We start from the raw sequence: 14,953 nt of genomic DNA on the forward strand, positions 1-14,953 counted from the left end.
GCTCTGCCTCCTGCCCTGTGGGGCCCTGCAGTTCTCTCACAGAGGCAGAAACTGAGGCAGGACAGCAGTGATGCTCGGGATGGCAGCCTGTCACAGCCTCCCCCGAGCACATACCCAGCGGGCTCCCATCCTTCAGCCAGGTGACGGTGGGCATTGGCACTCCAGTGACTTGGCAGGTCAGGACGAGGGGGCTCCCCATGTCAGCATCCAATGTCTCCCGCTGTGAGTCCTGGATTCCCGGGGGCCCTGGGGAGGCGGAGCAGGGATGGGGTGCATGAGCAGGAACACATGGACCAGGGTTTGGCATCAGCTCCTCAGTGTGCGCCTGGGGGACAGAGCTCCCGGTTGAGTCCTCGCCGCTCACCATGGACGGTGAGGATGAAGCGCTTCTCGTCCTGGCCGGCCGCATTCAGCGCTACACACGTGTATGTGCCTGAGCTGGAAATCTGCAGGTGAGGGAGCTGCAGCACCCGTGAGTCTGGAAGAAGTGGAGAGCAGGGAGTCAGGGCAGGCTGGAGCCAGGGCTGAGTCAGGGCCACCATGCTGGCATGCTGACCCATCCCTCAGCAGCCAGCCAAGCTCTATGGAGAGGTGTCTGGCCATCAAAGTCCCTCTTTGAGGTTCAAGGGCTTGCTATGCACAGCAGAGAAGGGCGCTGAGCTCCTGCGGAGCAGCAGCGCAGAGTTTGCAGGATGCAACCTTGGTCCTTTCCAGAAGGGATCACGCAGCAGTAAGTTGTTAGCGTGTGGTTACGGCTGAAAGTCTGAGCTCAGGTCCCTCAAGTGGCATCCAGAAGGGCAGGTTAGGGGAGTTGGAGCCCACCATCAAGAGCTGATGGCTGTGCCAAGCCCTGGGGGACAGGCTGTCATCCTTGCTCATCCCAACATACCTGGGGTGATGGTCACCTCCTCACTGAGCTGCAGGACTTGGCCATCCTTGTACCAGTTGATCTCTGCAGCGGGGTGGGATTGGACGTCACACGCCAGTGAGACACTGCCATTGACAATGCCATCAATACTTTCGGGGTTTGTGCCCACAATCTGGGGTGCTTCTGCTCCAACACATGCCAAAAGAGAGTGCCAGAGGGGAACCATCACCGTGGAGGCCAAGATCTCCCCAGGAGGAATCGAGCACCGAGCATCTCGCCTGCTTGGAGCATGCTGGCACCGCGACCTCCTTGCAAAGGGTAAGTGTGACAAGCACGTGAGGGACAGAGGCATCCATGCAGTTCAGGAGCCACAGGAGACTCCAGTTGGTAGAGGAGGATGAACACAGTAAATCAGCAACCCAGGAAAGGGTTGCTAGGGATGCCTTACCCTGCACGATGAGGGCAAAGTGCTTCTCAGCTGACCCGACCGGGTTCTCGGCTATGCACGTGTAGCTGCCAGCGTCACCCGCCTCCACTGCGGCCACCTGCAAAGGGTGACAGAGCCCTGCTGAGGGCTGTGCTGAGCCGGGGAGCTGCTGGGCCTCCCACGGGGACCTCGACACCTGGCAAGACCAGGGCAACCTCCTCCCCGGGGAGGGAAGAGTGCCCTGTGCCCTCCACCCGGTGTCTCCCGTGTCACCCCCGTGGCACAGCCACCCTGCCCAGGGTGACACCAACCTGCAGGACCATGCCACCCTCCAGGAACTGGTGCTGTGGGCTGACCACAACGGGGATATTGTTCCAGAGCCAGGACACCATGGGCACCGGGTGCCCGCTGGCTTCACACTTGAAGTGGACGGTACCATTGATGGTGGCTATCACCTCCTCAGCCAGGTCTTCTGTGCCACCACGGATGGCCGGGGCAGCTGGAAGCAGGAGGTTATGGGGCTGCCATGTGCCTCCATCCACTCCCTGCCCCAGCCCTGTACTCACTCAGCACCTCCAGCTGGTAGTGCAGGCGGTCCTGTCCGGCCGCGTTGGCTGCTTCGCAGGTGTACCTGCCCGCGTCCTCCTCCCGCACCGCCAGCAGCTGCAGCACCCGGCCCCCTGCAGCACGGGGCAGGGGGACGGTTCCGGGGGGGTCAGAGTATCCCCTCCAACCTCGCTGTGCATAGACCCCTATGCAGCCCCAGTGGCCCCGCAGGTCCCACAGGTGCTGTGCATGCTGACAGGAGCATGGGGACAGGATCCAACCTCCTCCATGCTACAGATGCTCTCAACCCATAAAGCTGCTGCAGGAAGCCCCCTGAACCCCACACCGAGTGCCCATCCCCATTACCTAGCAGCACCAGCACCCCTGGGCTGGGGGAGAGGGGCTCCCCGTCCTTGTACCAGGTGAGCTGGGGGGGTGGGAGGGCATTGGTGTCGCAGTAGAGCACAGTGGGCTGGTCAAGGATGGCCTGACGGTGCTCTGTCACCTCCCCATCCTGGTCTTCCTCCCGGTAGAAGATCTCAAGAGCTTCACTGGGGCTCATCTGCTGCTGGAAGAGGGGTGGCACTGCGGGGACAGGCTGTGGTCAGCTGCGAGGAATGGGGACTTGCACCCCCAGGTGCAACCAGAGCATCTGCCCAGGCCTGACCAGGGCCAAGGAGATGTTTGTTTTCCAGCAGATACAAACCCTCTTCCTGCTCACCCTGCTCTGCTCCCACAAGGGACCCCACTAAGGACCTCTCCCCTTACTGAGACACCCAATGCTCCAGGCACTGGCCAGACACCCCGGGCTCACCTTGGATGTGCACAATGAAGTCCCTTTCATCTTCACCCACAGCATTGGTGGCCACGCAGGTGTAGTGCCCCGAATCAGAGACACTGGCTGGTTTGATCTGAAGGACCTGCCCCTCGCTGAGGATCTGGAGGTGACTGGCACTTTCCAGGAGCTGAACAGGAACCCCATCCCCAAGGCAGGGAAGAAACAGGAGGATTACACACACAGGAGTGGGACAGATCCCAGGCAGCCATAGAAATGGTATCTTCCAACTCCATCCACCTGGGAGAGTCCCCAAAACCAGCAGCTCCTCCCTGGTAGCTGTTAGGACCTCACCTGCTTGTCCTTGTACCACCGGATGGTCGGCTCCGGCACAGCCCAGGTCTCGCACTCCAGCATCACTGTGCTGTTGACCCTGGCTTTTACCTCTTTCATGGCAAATTCCCCCAAAGGCTCATCTCTGGCAATCCAAGGAGGAACTAGTGGGGAGAGACAACACATCTGGGATAAGAGAAGAGCCCCCAAACTCTTTCTCTGCCCTGATCCGTGACAGGCAGGACCTTGGGGTGCTGCTGACACCCTCAGATAGACCCCTTTGCCCTCCCCAGGGTAGACAAGAGGCTTTTTGGGGCCACATGCTGATACATTTGTGATGCAAGAGGTGCAGCTCCCCAGGGTGAAGGCACAGGAAGGGAAGGAAAGGGCACTGGCCCCATTACAGTGGTGGGGAATTAGGAAGGACATGGAGAGCTCCCGCACCCAGGACCTTCACGGAGTAGTTCTTCATGGCCTCCCCATCTTCGTTGGCCACAATGCAGCTGTACGTGCCCGCATCCTCTTCCTGAGCATTCAGGATCTGCAGCCCATGGCCACCTGGGCAAAGTGGGGGGCCGCCTTAGAGAGTTGCCACTCACAACCATAGCTGTCTATCCCCATGCAGCACAAGAAGACATCTTAAGGGACCTGCTGATCACCTGCAAACCTGACTTGAGAGGGTCTAGTACTCTTTTAGAGCACACTTTCCAGGCTTATAAAAACCAGTGCTGTCTCACTGATGCTGCCAAGGAGGCTCTAGCTATTACCAGATGATGTAGCACATGTAAGACCAGCATCCACCTGATGGCCTGAGCCTCTAGGTCCCACAGGACAATGAATTCTCACCATCCCACTGCCCTGGACCACAGCCAGACCCAGAAAGGGCCCCACTCCCCCAGGCATGGAGCAAGGGGCCACACGGCAGTCATGCAGAGCCTGTGGACACCACCACAGTACCAGGGAGCAGCTGGATGTTTCTAGACACTTTGAGGGGAACCTCATCCTTTAGCCAGGTGATGTTGGGAGATGGGTATGCCAGAGCCTCGCAGACCAGGGAGATAGGGTTGTTGATGATCACTGTGACTTCTTCTGCATCGGCATCTCCAGCAAATGTGGGACTGGCTGCAGAGACGTGTTTGCATGGCAGATCAGCATTAGCACCCACTTAGGATTCCCAATGCTTCATCCCCCCACCAGAGAGCATAACCCAAGTTCAGGGAGTTGGACTTGACCGCAGCATGTGAAATGCACAGCGCATACAGCACAAGCCCAACTTCAGCCTCTGCCCTCCAAAATAGGGCAGAGAGAGGCCACAGAAGACATTCTCCCCCTTCCCACAAGCCATTGTCAGAGATGGATCTTGCACTAGGTAGGCCCTTTATGTTCCTTCAAGGAGGTCTCATGAGGACATTCTAGCAGGTCCAGGACACCATCCCATGCTGCTAGCTGGAGGTTTAAGGGATCGTCACCACCTCCCCAGGGCAGGCAATTAAAAAGCCCTCTAAGCCCACGTTACCTGCTCATACCCGAGACTCTGCCTCCATCCAAAGGCACCTCGTACCTGAAACATCCAGCAGGTAGTGCTTGCTTTGATTTGCCACAGAGCTAGAGGCCACACAGGAGTAGCGGCCGGCATCAGACAGGGACACTTGGGGGATGTGGAACACAGAGCCATCAGGGGAGATGGAGAAGGTGTTTCCATTAGGCAGAGGGTGGCTGTCTTTCAGCCAGGTGATCGTTGGTTGGGGCTTGCCTGTGTGGGGTGGAAAGCAAGTTTTGGCCTTCATGCAAAGTTTTTCCATGTGTGAGCACAGCCTGACCGGGGTCGCTGCGCTGCAGCTTTTCTGGGAAGCAGGGACATCAGCCCAAATGCAAAATTATCACAATCTGGATCAAGTTTTTAGAGGCTGCTGGATGAGCCAGCAAGAAGAAAGGAAACTGTCCTGAGTAGGAGGTGATTGATTATTCCCATCACTAAAGGGGAAACCAGATTAGAGGAATTTTAGCTCCATTTGGAAAAGATTGGAAGTTACATCATGGAACAAGCTCCCCGCATGGGTCCAGCACTTCCCGGACAGCCCAACTGCAAAGCCAGGAACTATCCCAAAAAACCTCTTAAGTCGATTTCAGCTATTTTCATGTCATTGACTGGCGCCGTCCATTTGCTCCACGCCCCAGAGGGAGACTCGGGTCCCTGAGCCCCATCTCCCACCTCCTCACACCACCTCCACTCCCCACATGATGCTCACCTGCAGCCAAGCAGGACCAGGTAACAGGGTGACCCTCAGGCACTTTGGTGGTCTCTTCATCATCTGCATTCTCAATGTGGGGAGGAACTAGGAACACAAGCCACCAGGGACCTCAGCAGCTGACCACCTTCACCGAGCCTTCAAGCTCACATACTAAGGCATGAAGGACTCCAGCACTGCAGCTCCCATCATGCCCAGTCTTAACTCATGACTGTGCCACCAAAGGCGAAGTTCTGAAATCCCATCAAGAATCCTGCAGCAGACAGAGGACCCCTCCTTACCTAGGACTTCCACGTAGAAATGCCTCCTGGCCTCCCCAGCTACATTGCTGGCCAGGCAGGAATAGTAGCCACCATCCTGGGCTTGTGCATGGCTGAGCCTCAGCATCCAGCCCCCTGGAAGGATGGAGCAGAGAGGTCTCAGGGCCCTGATCCAGGCACCAGCCCATCTCAGCAGTACTCCTGCCGGGCTGGAGCTCCACCACATTTACACCCATCACTGTAGGGGCAAAATGTGTTGTGAGGCTCTCATCTCTCACAGCATCCATGCTTCATCCCTGACCTGAAAGCACAAGCATGTGCTTGCTAGGGGTGACGGGAGAGCCGTCCCGGGACCAGGTGACTGTAGGCAGAGGAACACCAGTGGCCTCGCAGGTCAGCGTCAGAGCTCCATGCAAAGACACGCTGATGTTTGTTGTCAATCCTGATCCTTGAATGAACGCAGGAGGAACTGGAGATGCAGAAGAGGACGGACATCCATTTGCAAAGCAGTCATAAAGACAGCAGAGTAAGGCAAACTGAGTAATCCTGGCTTGTTCCCACCCTGCTTGTACAGTTTGAGGACACAAACGCAGAAGGACTGTGAGCATCATCTGAAGTTGTCAACTTCAAAGGTGTTACAGGACAGGTGACTTACAGCAAGTATGTGCCACCTACCTGCACAACCAAGCACACGCTTACGGGTGTGACACCAAACTGGCCACACACCCTGAGCCACCTTAGGCCTTTTCCAGCTCAAGCACTTGGTACCTTGACCCATGAGGTTTCCCCAAGCCCTTGGAAAGTCGATGACTTTATGAAGCATGAGATGGTCTGCTCTGATGACCATGTAAAGAAACTCCAGCCTGATGAAGCCAGTTCTACAGCTATGCTTGGAGCATCCCCCTTCTGACCCAAGACATTCTATGTACTGGGTTGTCCAAGACCTTTGGGTTGTCTTGTTCTCCGCACTCGTGCTGTGCAACATCACCACCCTCCCAAGCCTGCCTGCACCCATACCCCCCAGCTGCCAGCCCTGTCCCGCACCCCTACCATGCACCGTAATGTCAAACTCTCTCCGGTCCTGCCCCACCGCATTTGCCACCAGGCAAGTGTAGCGTCCTGCATGGGCCACCTCCACCTTGGGGATGCGCAGCTGCCTCCCCTGCTCCATAAGCAGGATCCCGTCCCCACCGATCACAGGCTGCCCGTCCTTCACCCACGTCACCGTGGGCAGTGGCGTCCCCATGGCCTCGCACTCCAAAACCGTCTCACCAGCCTTGATGACAGAAACCTTCCTCAGGGCTTTGCTGCTGCCCTGGATCCTTGGCAGTGCTGCAGGCAGAGGGACAAAGGGTGGAGGCAACACTCGCAACTCCCTTGGCCATATGCAAGTGGATATACGAACACCATCGGTCTGGATGGAGGCAGCAGCAGGAGGACGAAGCAAATGTGATGGGGTGCAACTAGTGCAATTGGGCTACTGGAGTGAAAACCAGCTGCAATCAGCTGGAAACCTGGAGGGGCAAAGCCAACCCAGCTAGCAGCATCCTTTCCCAAACACCCAAGGCAGTGGGCAATGGCTGTGAACTTTTCGGGCCAGACGGACCGTGTGTTGAGAGATACCATGGCACCTTCAGCCACCCCAACAGGTCCTCTGTGTCTCTGGACCCCACTGGCTCACCATGCACCTCCAGGCGATGCTCCTTGCTGCTGCTGCCGGCAGCATTCCTACACTCGCAAGTGTACGTCCCCTTGTCCACCAGCCATACCTTCTCAATGTAGAGCATCCTCCCTCCCGCGGACACCAGCTTTGGACTCCCAGGTTGGGCAGAGAGGGGCTCACCTGCCAGGGAAGGAGACAACAGCCTCTCTTAGATTCCCATCAGGACCAGCTCCCACCCAGAAGCTGGATACTGCCCAGCATAAAGCACTCCTTGCTCTGAGGAGACCAACAGCTGCCTGGTAGGTCAAAAGATGTGTGGGGAAGGATGAGGCTGGGGAGCAGGATCCTACCGTCCTTCTGCCAGCTCAGGGTGGGGAAGGGGATCCCGTGGCACTCGCAGGCCAGCCTGACGGACTGCCCCTCCAGCACAGACACAGCGGCAGGCTCTGCCGAGGAGAAGGATGGTGGCACTGCAGGGGACGAGAGGAGAGGAGCAGCTCGCTGATGGCACCGGACTAAAGAAGAGGGGCAGTTCCCCACCAGAACTCCATCCTGCTGGCTACACACCACCCACTGGGCTTCACACAAAGGGAACCGGCAAGCCTCCCCTGTCGCATGTGGAAACAATAATCTTGACTCTCCAGCTATTAAGCGAGTGATGCTTTTAATTGCACGTGGCCTACAGCAGAGGATGACCAAGCATCCCGCGCCAGCCACACAGGCAGGCCAAGCCCAGGTTGGCCAGACACAGCCTTATTAGGTAGCACTGCTCACTGGGAAGGTTACCTAACTCTTTCCATTATCGGATGCTGTTCCCAGTTGCTCATAAATACAGCTGGCTGGAAAATGGTAACTCCTTCCCATGAGGGATATCAATTTGTAGAAGAAAAAACCCAACACCCAGAAACCCCTGAAAAACAAAAACAGCAGAACCCAAACAATCCACCCGAGCCAGGACACCAGACGTGCAAACGTTTCCCTGGGAAGGGATTGCAGGAACAAGCCCAGATCAGGAGAACTGGATTTTCTCCACTCCCTGGCTACCTGCCTGCAGGACCTCCACCAACTGGCCCAGAGCATTCCCGAGAAAAGCCAGGCCCTGGCTCAGCCCCCGGCGCTGCAGACGTGCTGAACGGGCCGGGAGGATGCAAGGGTGCTCGAATCAAGTGAGCGAAAGCAGCCGGTGCCCATCCTGGCAGCAGCCCAGGAACCCCCCTGGCATCCTCCTGCGTGCCTTGGGCAGGGGCAGAGCCAGGGGGACAGTGCCTGCAGCAACTGCCATGCTGACTAAGTGCAGAGAAAGGACAGAGAAGCCCTGGCAATAGCAAGGAAATGCCTTTGCTCTCCTGCCCACATTTTAGGAAGACACCTTTTCCGCATTGTCACCGAGATCTCGCCCCAAGACTCATGAAAACATTGGCTTTTTCCCCTCTGACACCCATTCTGGTGGGGATTCCCTACCACCTCCAGCTCCCCTGTAGAGCTTTAATACTTTGGGCTTAATGTTTTCCAAGCCAGTCAACAACCCCGGGTACATATAAAGAAGTGGTATAAAATATAGTATATATGTACGTGTGTATACACACACACTATATAACTATCTTGATAGACAGATATAGATATATTTGCCCCGAGGGGCTATTTCAGCCACCACGGCCCTTACCCCACACGTTGAGGTTGTAGTGTCTCTCCGGGCGGCCAGGTCCCTGGCACACGTACCTGCCCGCATCCTGCACAGTGGCTTGCCTGATCTGCCGGAGCAAGCAGAGGCACTAAGATGCTGGACGCACGCAGCCACTTAGTGGGGGGATTTTGTGCTGACAGAAGCCACGGGGACAGGGTCAGGATGAGAGGTGGGGGCTGGGACACCTCCCAGGAGTGGGCAGGTGGAGACAGGAGTTCTTCACAGCCCCGTTTCCCCTCCCATCCTCTGCAATGCTCTGAAACATCACCTGGAGCACAGTCCCCTCCACAGACAGCTGCATGCCTGGCTTTGGTGTGAGCAAGATCCCATCCTTCAGCCATCGGGACCCCTGAGGGGACACCCCAGGGGCTGTGCACTCCAGCGTCACCGGCTTGTTGATGATGACAGAGACATTCTCCTCCTCGCCCATGGCAGCGAGTGGCACTGGAAAACAGATCGACAGGGTAACACCTTCCCTGAGCCACCCCTCTGGTACCCTCCCGCCCCAGGGCTGGTCCCCCACGACCCCACGCACTTGCAAGGGGACAACAGAGCAGCCCCATAGTCCCAAGCATCGCATCCAACCCCACAGCCGCTCTGTGGAAGGGGCTGGGGATGCACAGGCGTACTTACACCACACCTCGAGGGCGGCCTCACGTCTGTCCTCCCCCACGGCACTGCTGGCTACACACGTGTATGTCCCCGAGTCCTGGAGGCGAGCAGTGGGCAGGGACAGCACGCGCCCGTCGGAGAGGATCTGTGCTTCCCCAAGAAGCAGAAAGAGCCCAGATGAGCACGAAACCAGAGAAACTTGCAGGCAGCTGGGCTGCAAGCCAGGATGCAGGAACAAGGGTCGGGAGCACAAGTCTGCCTTGAGCCTGTCCTTGTCACATCCCATGAACCCTCTGCCCACCCATGCCCCTCGTGGCAGGAAAGCCCAGCACGGAGCTGAGCAGGTCCATGCTCCCATGGACCAAACACGGGGCAGGTCTGGGCAACACTGCACCTGCTCAGCTCCAGCAATTGTTTTTTTAAAAGCCAGAATAAGGAAAAAGGAGCATCATCCTGGAGGGATGTCCCCAGTGAGCCCCCCCTTCATCAGGACTTGTCTCACCTCTGGGCCACCCGCCACCATACTGGGCACCAGGTTGCCGTCCTTCAGCCACAGCAGCACCGGAGCTGGGGTCCCCATAGCATCGCACTCCAGTGTCACGGGCTCGTTCACCACCACTGTGAGGGGGCTGGGGCCGGCTGTGATCCGCGGGGGCACTGGGGACACAAAGAAATGTCACTGGGAGCAGCAGGGTGCAAAAGGGATAGGGCAGGCAGGAGACACCACGGTGTGGGCCAGGCAATACCCATCCATGGGGCCATAGTTTTCTAGGAAGTTATTTGGGATGAACACAGGGGATTGCATGGCTGGAATTGCAAACGGGGCAGACGACAGGGGCTCTGCTAAAGCCATCTTCCAGGGATGTGTCCCAAGGGCTGGGACAGCCCCGTTGGTCCCATGCACACACAAGATGCCGGGAGGGAAGCACCCAGCTCTCAGGTAGCCACAAGTCCTTCCCCTGCTCACCATGGACTCACCAGTCACCTGCAGGCTGTACCAGAACTCGGTGACACCAGCCACGTTGGAGGCCACACAGCGGTAGCTGCCAGCATCAGAGAGCTGGGCACGATGGATCTCCAGGTGCTTCCCATCCCTGGACAGTGTCCGTCCCGGTCCAGCCGACAGCTGCTCACGCCCCTTGTACCAGGTGATGTCTGGAGGGAAGCAGGGAGTCGAGCTGTGAGGAGTGATGCTGCTGCCCCAATCACCAAGGGGACTCAGGGAAAGTCCCAAGGACACACAAGCAAGAGCTGAGGGAGAGGATCAACTCACCGGGAGCAGGCAGCCCTGAGGCCAGGCACTGCAGGGATGCTGTGCCGTTCTCCAGGATGTCCAGCTCCACTGCGCTGGGTTCAATGTTCGGCGGTACTGCAACCCAGCACGCACGGTCATCGGCTCTGCGCGGCCTGAGCCAGCGGCAGCCACACCATGCGGTGCCGTGGGGCACAGCCGGGCTCACCAGGGACTCTCGGCACCCACCGAGCCCTGGGAGAGCAGTGGCTGGGGGCCAGGGCTCACTCCCCGCTCTGGGAGGGGACCACATTGCCACATGGTGCCACTGCTGCTCCCCGAGTCAGCCCGCAAATTTATTCTCTGCCCCGATGAGATATTCATCCTTCCCAGGCTCCCTGCCTGGTTTCTCACCCAGCACCTTCAGCGCCACATCCTGCGATGCTGACCGAGGGGTGTTCTGGCCAGAGGGGAAATGAGGCTGGGGGTAGACCCTCCACTGGGAGGCAGCCATCAAAGATGGATGCTATGGTTTACCGCAATATCAGTGGCCGTCAGCTCTCAGCCTTATTAGCAAAAGGCAAGATCACAACAGACCAAGCCAGTGACCCTACACCTCCCAAAAAACAGGGCCAAGAGCACCCACTCCTTTGGTCAGCCACATTCTCCCTGACATGCAGGATGAATAGCGGATCTCATCCCAGGTGCTGTGCTCACCTTGCACCAAAACCTGCACCTCTGCTTGGGCCACCCCTGCCCAGTTACTGCCCTGGCAGACGTAGAGTCCTTCGTGACCAAGCCCCACGTGGGCAATCAGCAGAGTCCTACCATCCTCGGACACCACCGCACCATCCTGCTCGCCCAGCGGATGCCCATCCTTCAGCCACCTGCGAGGAAGGAGACAGGTGGCAAGTCCTTGGTCTGTCCTGACATCACCCACCCCCCGTTTCTGCCCACCAAAGGAGTGAACAGTGGGGTGCTGGCAGCAAGGACTGTCCCCTTCTCACCTGGAAAGGGGCTGGCAGTGCCCAGATCATTGGGCAGAGCAGGATGCCAGGGGCAAGGAGCAGGAATGGATGCCTCCCATACTAAGGGAGACCCCAAGCCAGAGGTCCCCATCACCCATCCTGAGGTCCCATCCCAATCTCTGCCACAGCTTTACGTGCTGGACTGCAGAGCACCCCGAGGGAGTTACACAGCGCCCGAGGGAGCTCAGGACCCACCACCCTGCAGTACTCACTGGATCCGGGGTGTGGGGATGCCCATGGCACGACAGTGAATCCTCAGGGAGTCGTTGGCAACGGCCGTCATGGGGCTTTCCCCATCGCCGATCAGCAGCTGGGGGGGAACTGAGGGGAAAGGAGACCTCAGGCTGGGACCACCCTTGGACCTGGCACAGGGATGTGGGAGCAGCCAAGGGCTTGGAGGGTGCAGGACCCCAGTGGTACATTAAGACCCACAGCCCACAGGAGGAGCATTTTAAATCGCAGACGTGAACCTTGGACATGCAGGCTGTAGCTGAGCGAGGCGTTCCCCGCGGCATTTGTGGCCGTGCAGGTGTAGAGACCGGTATCCATCACCTGGGGCTTGGCCAGCCGGAGGGACCCCGAAGGGAGGACACTGTAGCTTGGGGCAGAGGGAACATAAAAGCTGGGTGGGAGGAATCCATCACCTACCACCCATCATCCATCTCAGCTAAAGGCTGAGAGATCACCACCACCTTGAGACAGCCAAGAGAAGGTCCTCAGGGCCACCTCCTGCCCAAGGAGGGTGGCAGAACTGTCCACGGATGCAAACCCCCTTTGACCAGCTCCTGCATGAGCTCAGCATGAGGCAGCAGTGTGAGCCACCCACCCGGGGGGACAAAAGGGGACAGGGCTCCCCATGGAGCACAGCCCCTGCAGCTGGCCGGGCTCTTGCTCCCAGCACTGTCTGTGCTCCGCAGACATAACATCATCTCAGCCCACGGCTGCAGATTCCTCCTTGTGTGCTCCCATAAATCACCCGGGCACGTGAGGACAAGCATGTGAGATGTGGGGAGCAGCACAAGTCAACCAGGAGCAGCCACAGGAAACCAGACAAGAATGACAAGGCAACACAGTCCCTCAAGAAAAGCAAAACCAAGACACCTTCCTGCTTCCCCAGGCCATAGCAATCCTCAGATGCAGGGAAAGAAGTGATTAACCTCAAGATCAGGGCCCACAATTCTATGTAGCCACTTCCAGCACGGTGCTAACATACTGAGAAAGAATGTCCTGCTTCCAAGGGGGAAGACCAAGACACTCAATAAACACATATCCAACCACTCTCCAGGTTATCTTCTCTCATCGAGTTGCATTAGATGACTGTCCCATGCCTGCCATCAGCCTCAACACCATCAACAAGTTAATTTGGCCCTCCAGAAGTCACCTACTGGAACAGAACTGGCCTTTAAACCCACACCCCAGTACAGACAAAGCCACCAGGAGCATTTCAATGCCTAAAGCCCATGAAATCTTGCTGACATGCGGGTTGTGAGGCAGCAGAGGCTGCAGCACCCCCAGCCTCCCCAGCCGCCTCTCCTCCTCTCCACACTGCTCACCTCCTCCTCCAGACCTCAAAACTCCTCCTTGGTGCCCTGCAGCCACCTGGGTGCGGAGCAGCATCAAGCCTCAGTCCAACACCTCCCGCAGGGATCCGCCATCCCCAGGCACGGTGACAGCACAAGGCAGGAATGTGCATGAAGGCGGATGGGTGAGCGGGGCTGAGGAGCTGTGCTGGAGCCGCCTTCTCTTCCCAACCTCAGCCCTGCGTCCAGGGCAGGCACACAAACGGTCGGGAGCAGCTGCTCCATCATAGCAGATGTTTGTATGATGGAAAAAAAGCCTGGTGGTTCTTGCTCTGCTCTCCTTGGGAAGCAGAGCTAATGCCATACCAATTGGCTGCCTCAGGTCCTGACAGAGCACTCAGCATTGGCCACTCAATGCCAGGGATGCCCTCCACGTGTCCCTACCAAGCAGCCGAGTCCCTTCATGGACCCGACATCCCCCTGAGGGGACACAATCCCAAGAGATCATGGCTCTGCCACCCACAACTCTCCTTACCTCGCAGTGGCAAGAGGCAGTGTCTGGGAGTCCTGGGTCCACACCACCAGGGGAGGGGGATAGCCTTGAGCCTCGCAGGGCAGAGTGGTCTCCTGCCCAAGCACAGCCAGGATGGTTATGGGGTCTGCTGCTTGCGATCCGTTCACGCTGATCCTGGGCTTCGCTGGGTGGAGAGGGAGCATGGATGAGGCAGGAATATTTCAAGTGTTCCACAGCCCTCATTGCTGCTCTTCCCATCCCACAAACCCTGGAACCTGGCTAGGTGGCCCAGGGGAGCTAGGAGAGTTCTGAGGTCGTGCTCTCCCAACCAGTCACCCTCTGGAGCTGGTGCCAGTCCCGGGCACTCACTGCTGACGAAGAGCTGCATCTCCCGGCTGGAGAAGCCTGCTGTGTTGGTAGCTGTGCAGAAGTAGGTTCCAGCATCCCCAGGGGAGGATGAAGAGATCAGGAGGGTCCCATTGGGGTCAAGGTGGTAGCGTGGGCTCAGTGAGATGGGCTCTGTGCCCTGCAGAGGAACGGGAAGGGAGGAAGGAAGACAGCAGTGCCTCTCCCATGAGCTGAGCATCCCAAGGGCAAGAAGAGGACTCTGGATCCATCAGAGAGGGCTACCTCCCAGTTCCAGCTTACCAGGGCACTTGGTGCCACCTCCCTGGGCAGCCACAGCCATACTGGAGACCTACATCCCCTCCAAACACGTTACCCCACACTGGAGGGTGACCCAGAGCCTGGCTGTCTGCCCTTGTCACCTACCTTTGCCCAGGTGACAGTAGGGGGGGGCACACCGGTGGCATTGCACCGCAGACTGACAGCCTCTCCCTCAGTGGTGGTGACAAGGACAGGGCCAAACTCAATGCTGGGTGGAACTGGGAAGGAAGAGGAGCACCTCATCCTGCGTGGCCAGGGATGTCCAGCAAAGAGTGCGGTGCTTTGCTGCTGAGGAAGTGTAGAGGGCACCCGCTCCCTGTTCATTGCAGAGCAGGGACGCCCGGCACCCTGCCACTCACCGTGGATCACCAGGGACACGTCCTGCCTGTGTGAGCCGAGGGCATTGGTCACCTCACAGGTGTACCTCCCTGCATCCCCCTGCGACGCCTGGTCCATGTGCAGGCTCCCGTCAGCCCGCACGGAGTAGCGGCCACTTGGGGCAACCTGGGCGCAGGGAGAGAGCAGAAAGCAGGACAGACAGAGGGGTCAAACATCACCGTATGACCCTGTCTTTGGG

General features: G+C 58.2%; 1 protein-coding gene across 1 annotated transcript in view; it reads right to left on the reverse strand.

Annotated features, from left to right (window-relative positions):
* HMCN2 (hemicentin 2) overlaps nt 1-14,953 on the reverse strand; it is a 37,156-nt gene that overhangs the window by 12,473 nt on the left and 9,730 nt on the right. The window contains exons 19-49 of the mRNA XM_063353269.1: nt 14,736-14,880; nt 14,482-14,594; nt 14,080-14,236; nt 13,732-13,894; nt 12,147-12,274; nt 11,889-11,997; nt 11,366-11,535; nt 10,691-10,786; nt 10,396-10,572; nt 9,920-10,074; nt 9,439-9,562; nt 9,074-9,249; nt 8,785-8,872; nt 7,472-7,591; nt 7,140-7,301; nt 6,509-6,790; nt 5,760-5,927; nt 5,480-5,593; nt 5,199-5,285; nt 4,511-4,702; nt 3,907-4,071; nt 3,394-3,507; nt 2,971-3,113; nt 2,656-2,806; nt 2,208-2,426; nt 1,862-1,975; nt 1,607-1,794; nt 1,317-1,413; nt 890-1,051; nt 365-478; nt 115-246 (exon numbers count right to left, since the gene is read on the reverse strand). Coding sequence (XP_063209339.1) covers nt 115-246; nt 365-478; nt 890-1,051; nt 1,317-1,413; nt 1,607-1,794; nt 1,862-1,975; nt 2,208-2,426; nt 2,656-2,806; nt 2,971-3,113; nt 3,394-3,507; nt 3,907-4,071; nt 4,511-4,702; nt 5,199-5,285; nt 5,480-5,593; nt 5,760-5,927; nt 6,509-6,790; nt 7,140-7,301; nt 7,472-7,591; nt 8,785-8,872; nt 9,074-9,249; nt 9,439-9,562; nt 9,920-10,074; nt 10,396-10,572; nt 10,691-10,786; nt 11,366-11,535; nt 11,889-11,997; nt 12,147-12,274; nt 13,732-13,894; nt 14,080-14,236; nt 14,482-14,594; nt 14,736-14,880 — 4,525 coding nt within the window. The remainder of the gene's footprint in view (nt 1-114; nt 247-364; nt 479-889; nt 1,052-1,316; nt 1,414-1,606; nt 1,795-1,861; nt 1,976-2,207; nt 2,427-2,655; nt 2,807-2,970; nt 3,114-3,393; nt 3,508-3,906; nt 4,072-4,510; nt 4,703-5,198; nt 5,286-5,479; nt 5,594-5,759; nt 5,928-6,508; nt 6,791-7,139; nt 7,302-7,471; nt 7,592-8,784; nt 8,873-9,073; nt 9,250-9,438; nt 9,563-9,919; nt 10,075-10,395; nt 10,573-10,690; nt 10,787-11,365; nt 11,536-11,888; nt 11,998-12,146; nt 12,275-13,731; nt 13,895-14,079; nt 14,237-14,481; nt 14,595-14,735; nt 14,881-14,953) is intronic.

Source organism: Chroicocephalus ridibundus, chromosome 15 (genome assembly GCF_963924245.1).
Source record: "Chroicocephalus ridibundus chromosome 15, bChrRid1.1, whole genome shotgun sequence".
NCBI lineage: Eukaryota > Metazoa > Chordata > Aves > Charadriiformes > Laridae > Chroicocephalus > Chroicocephalus ridibundus.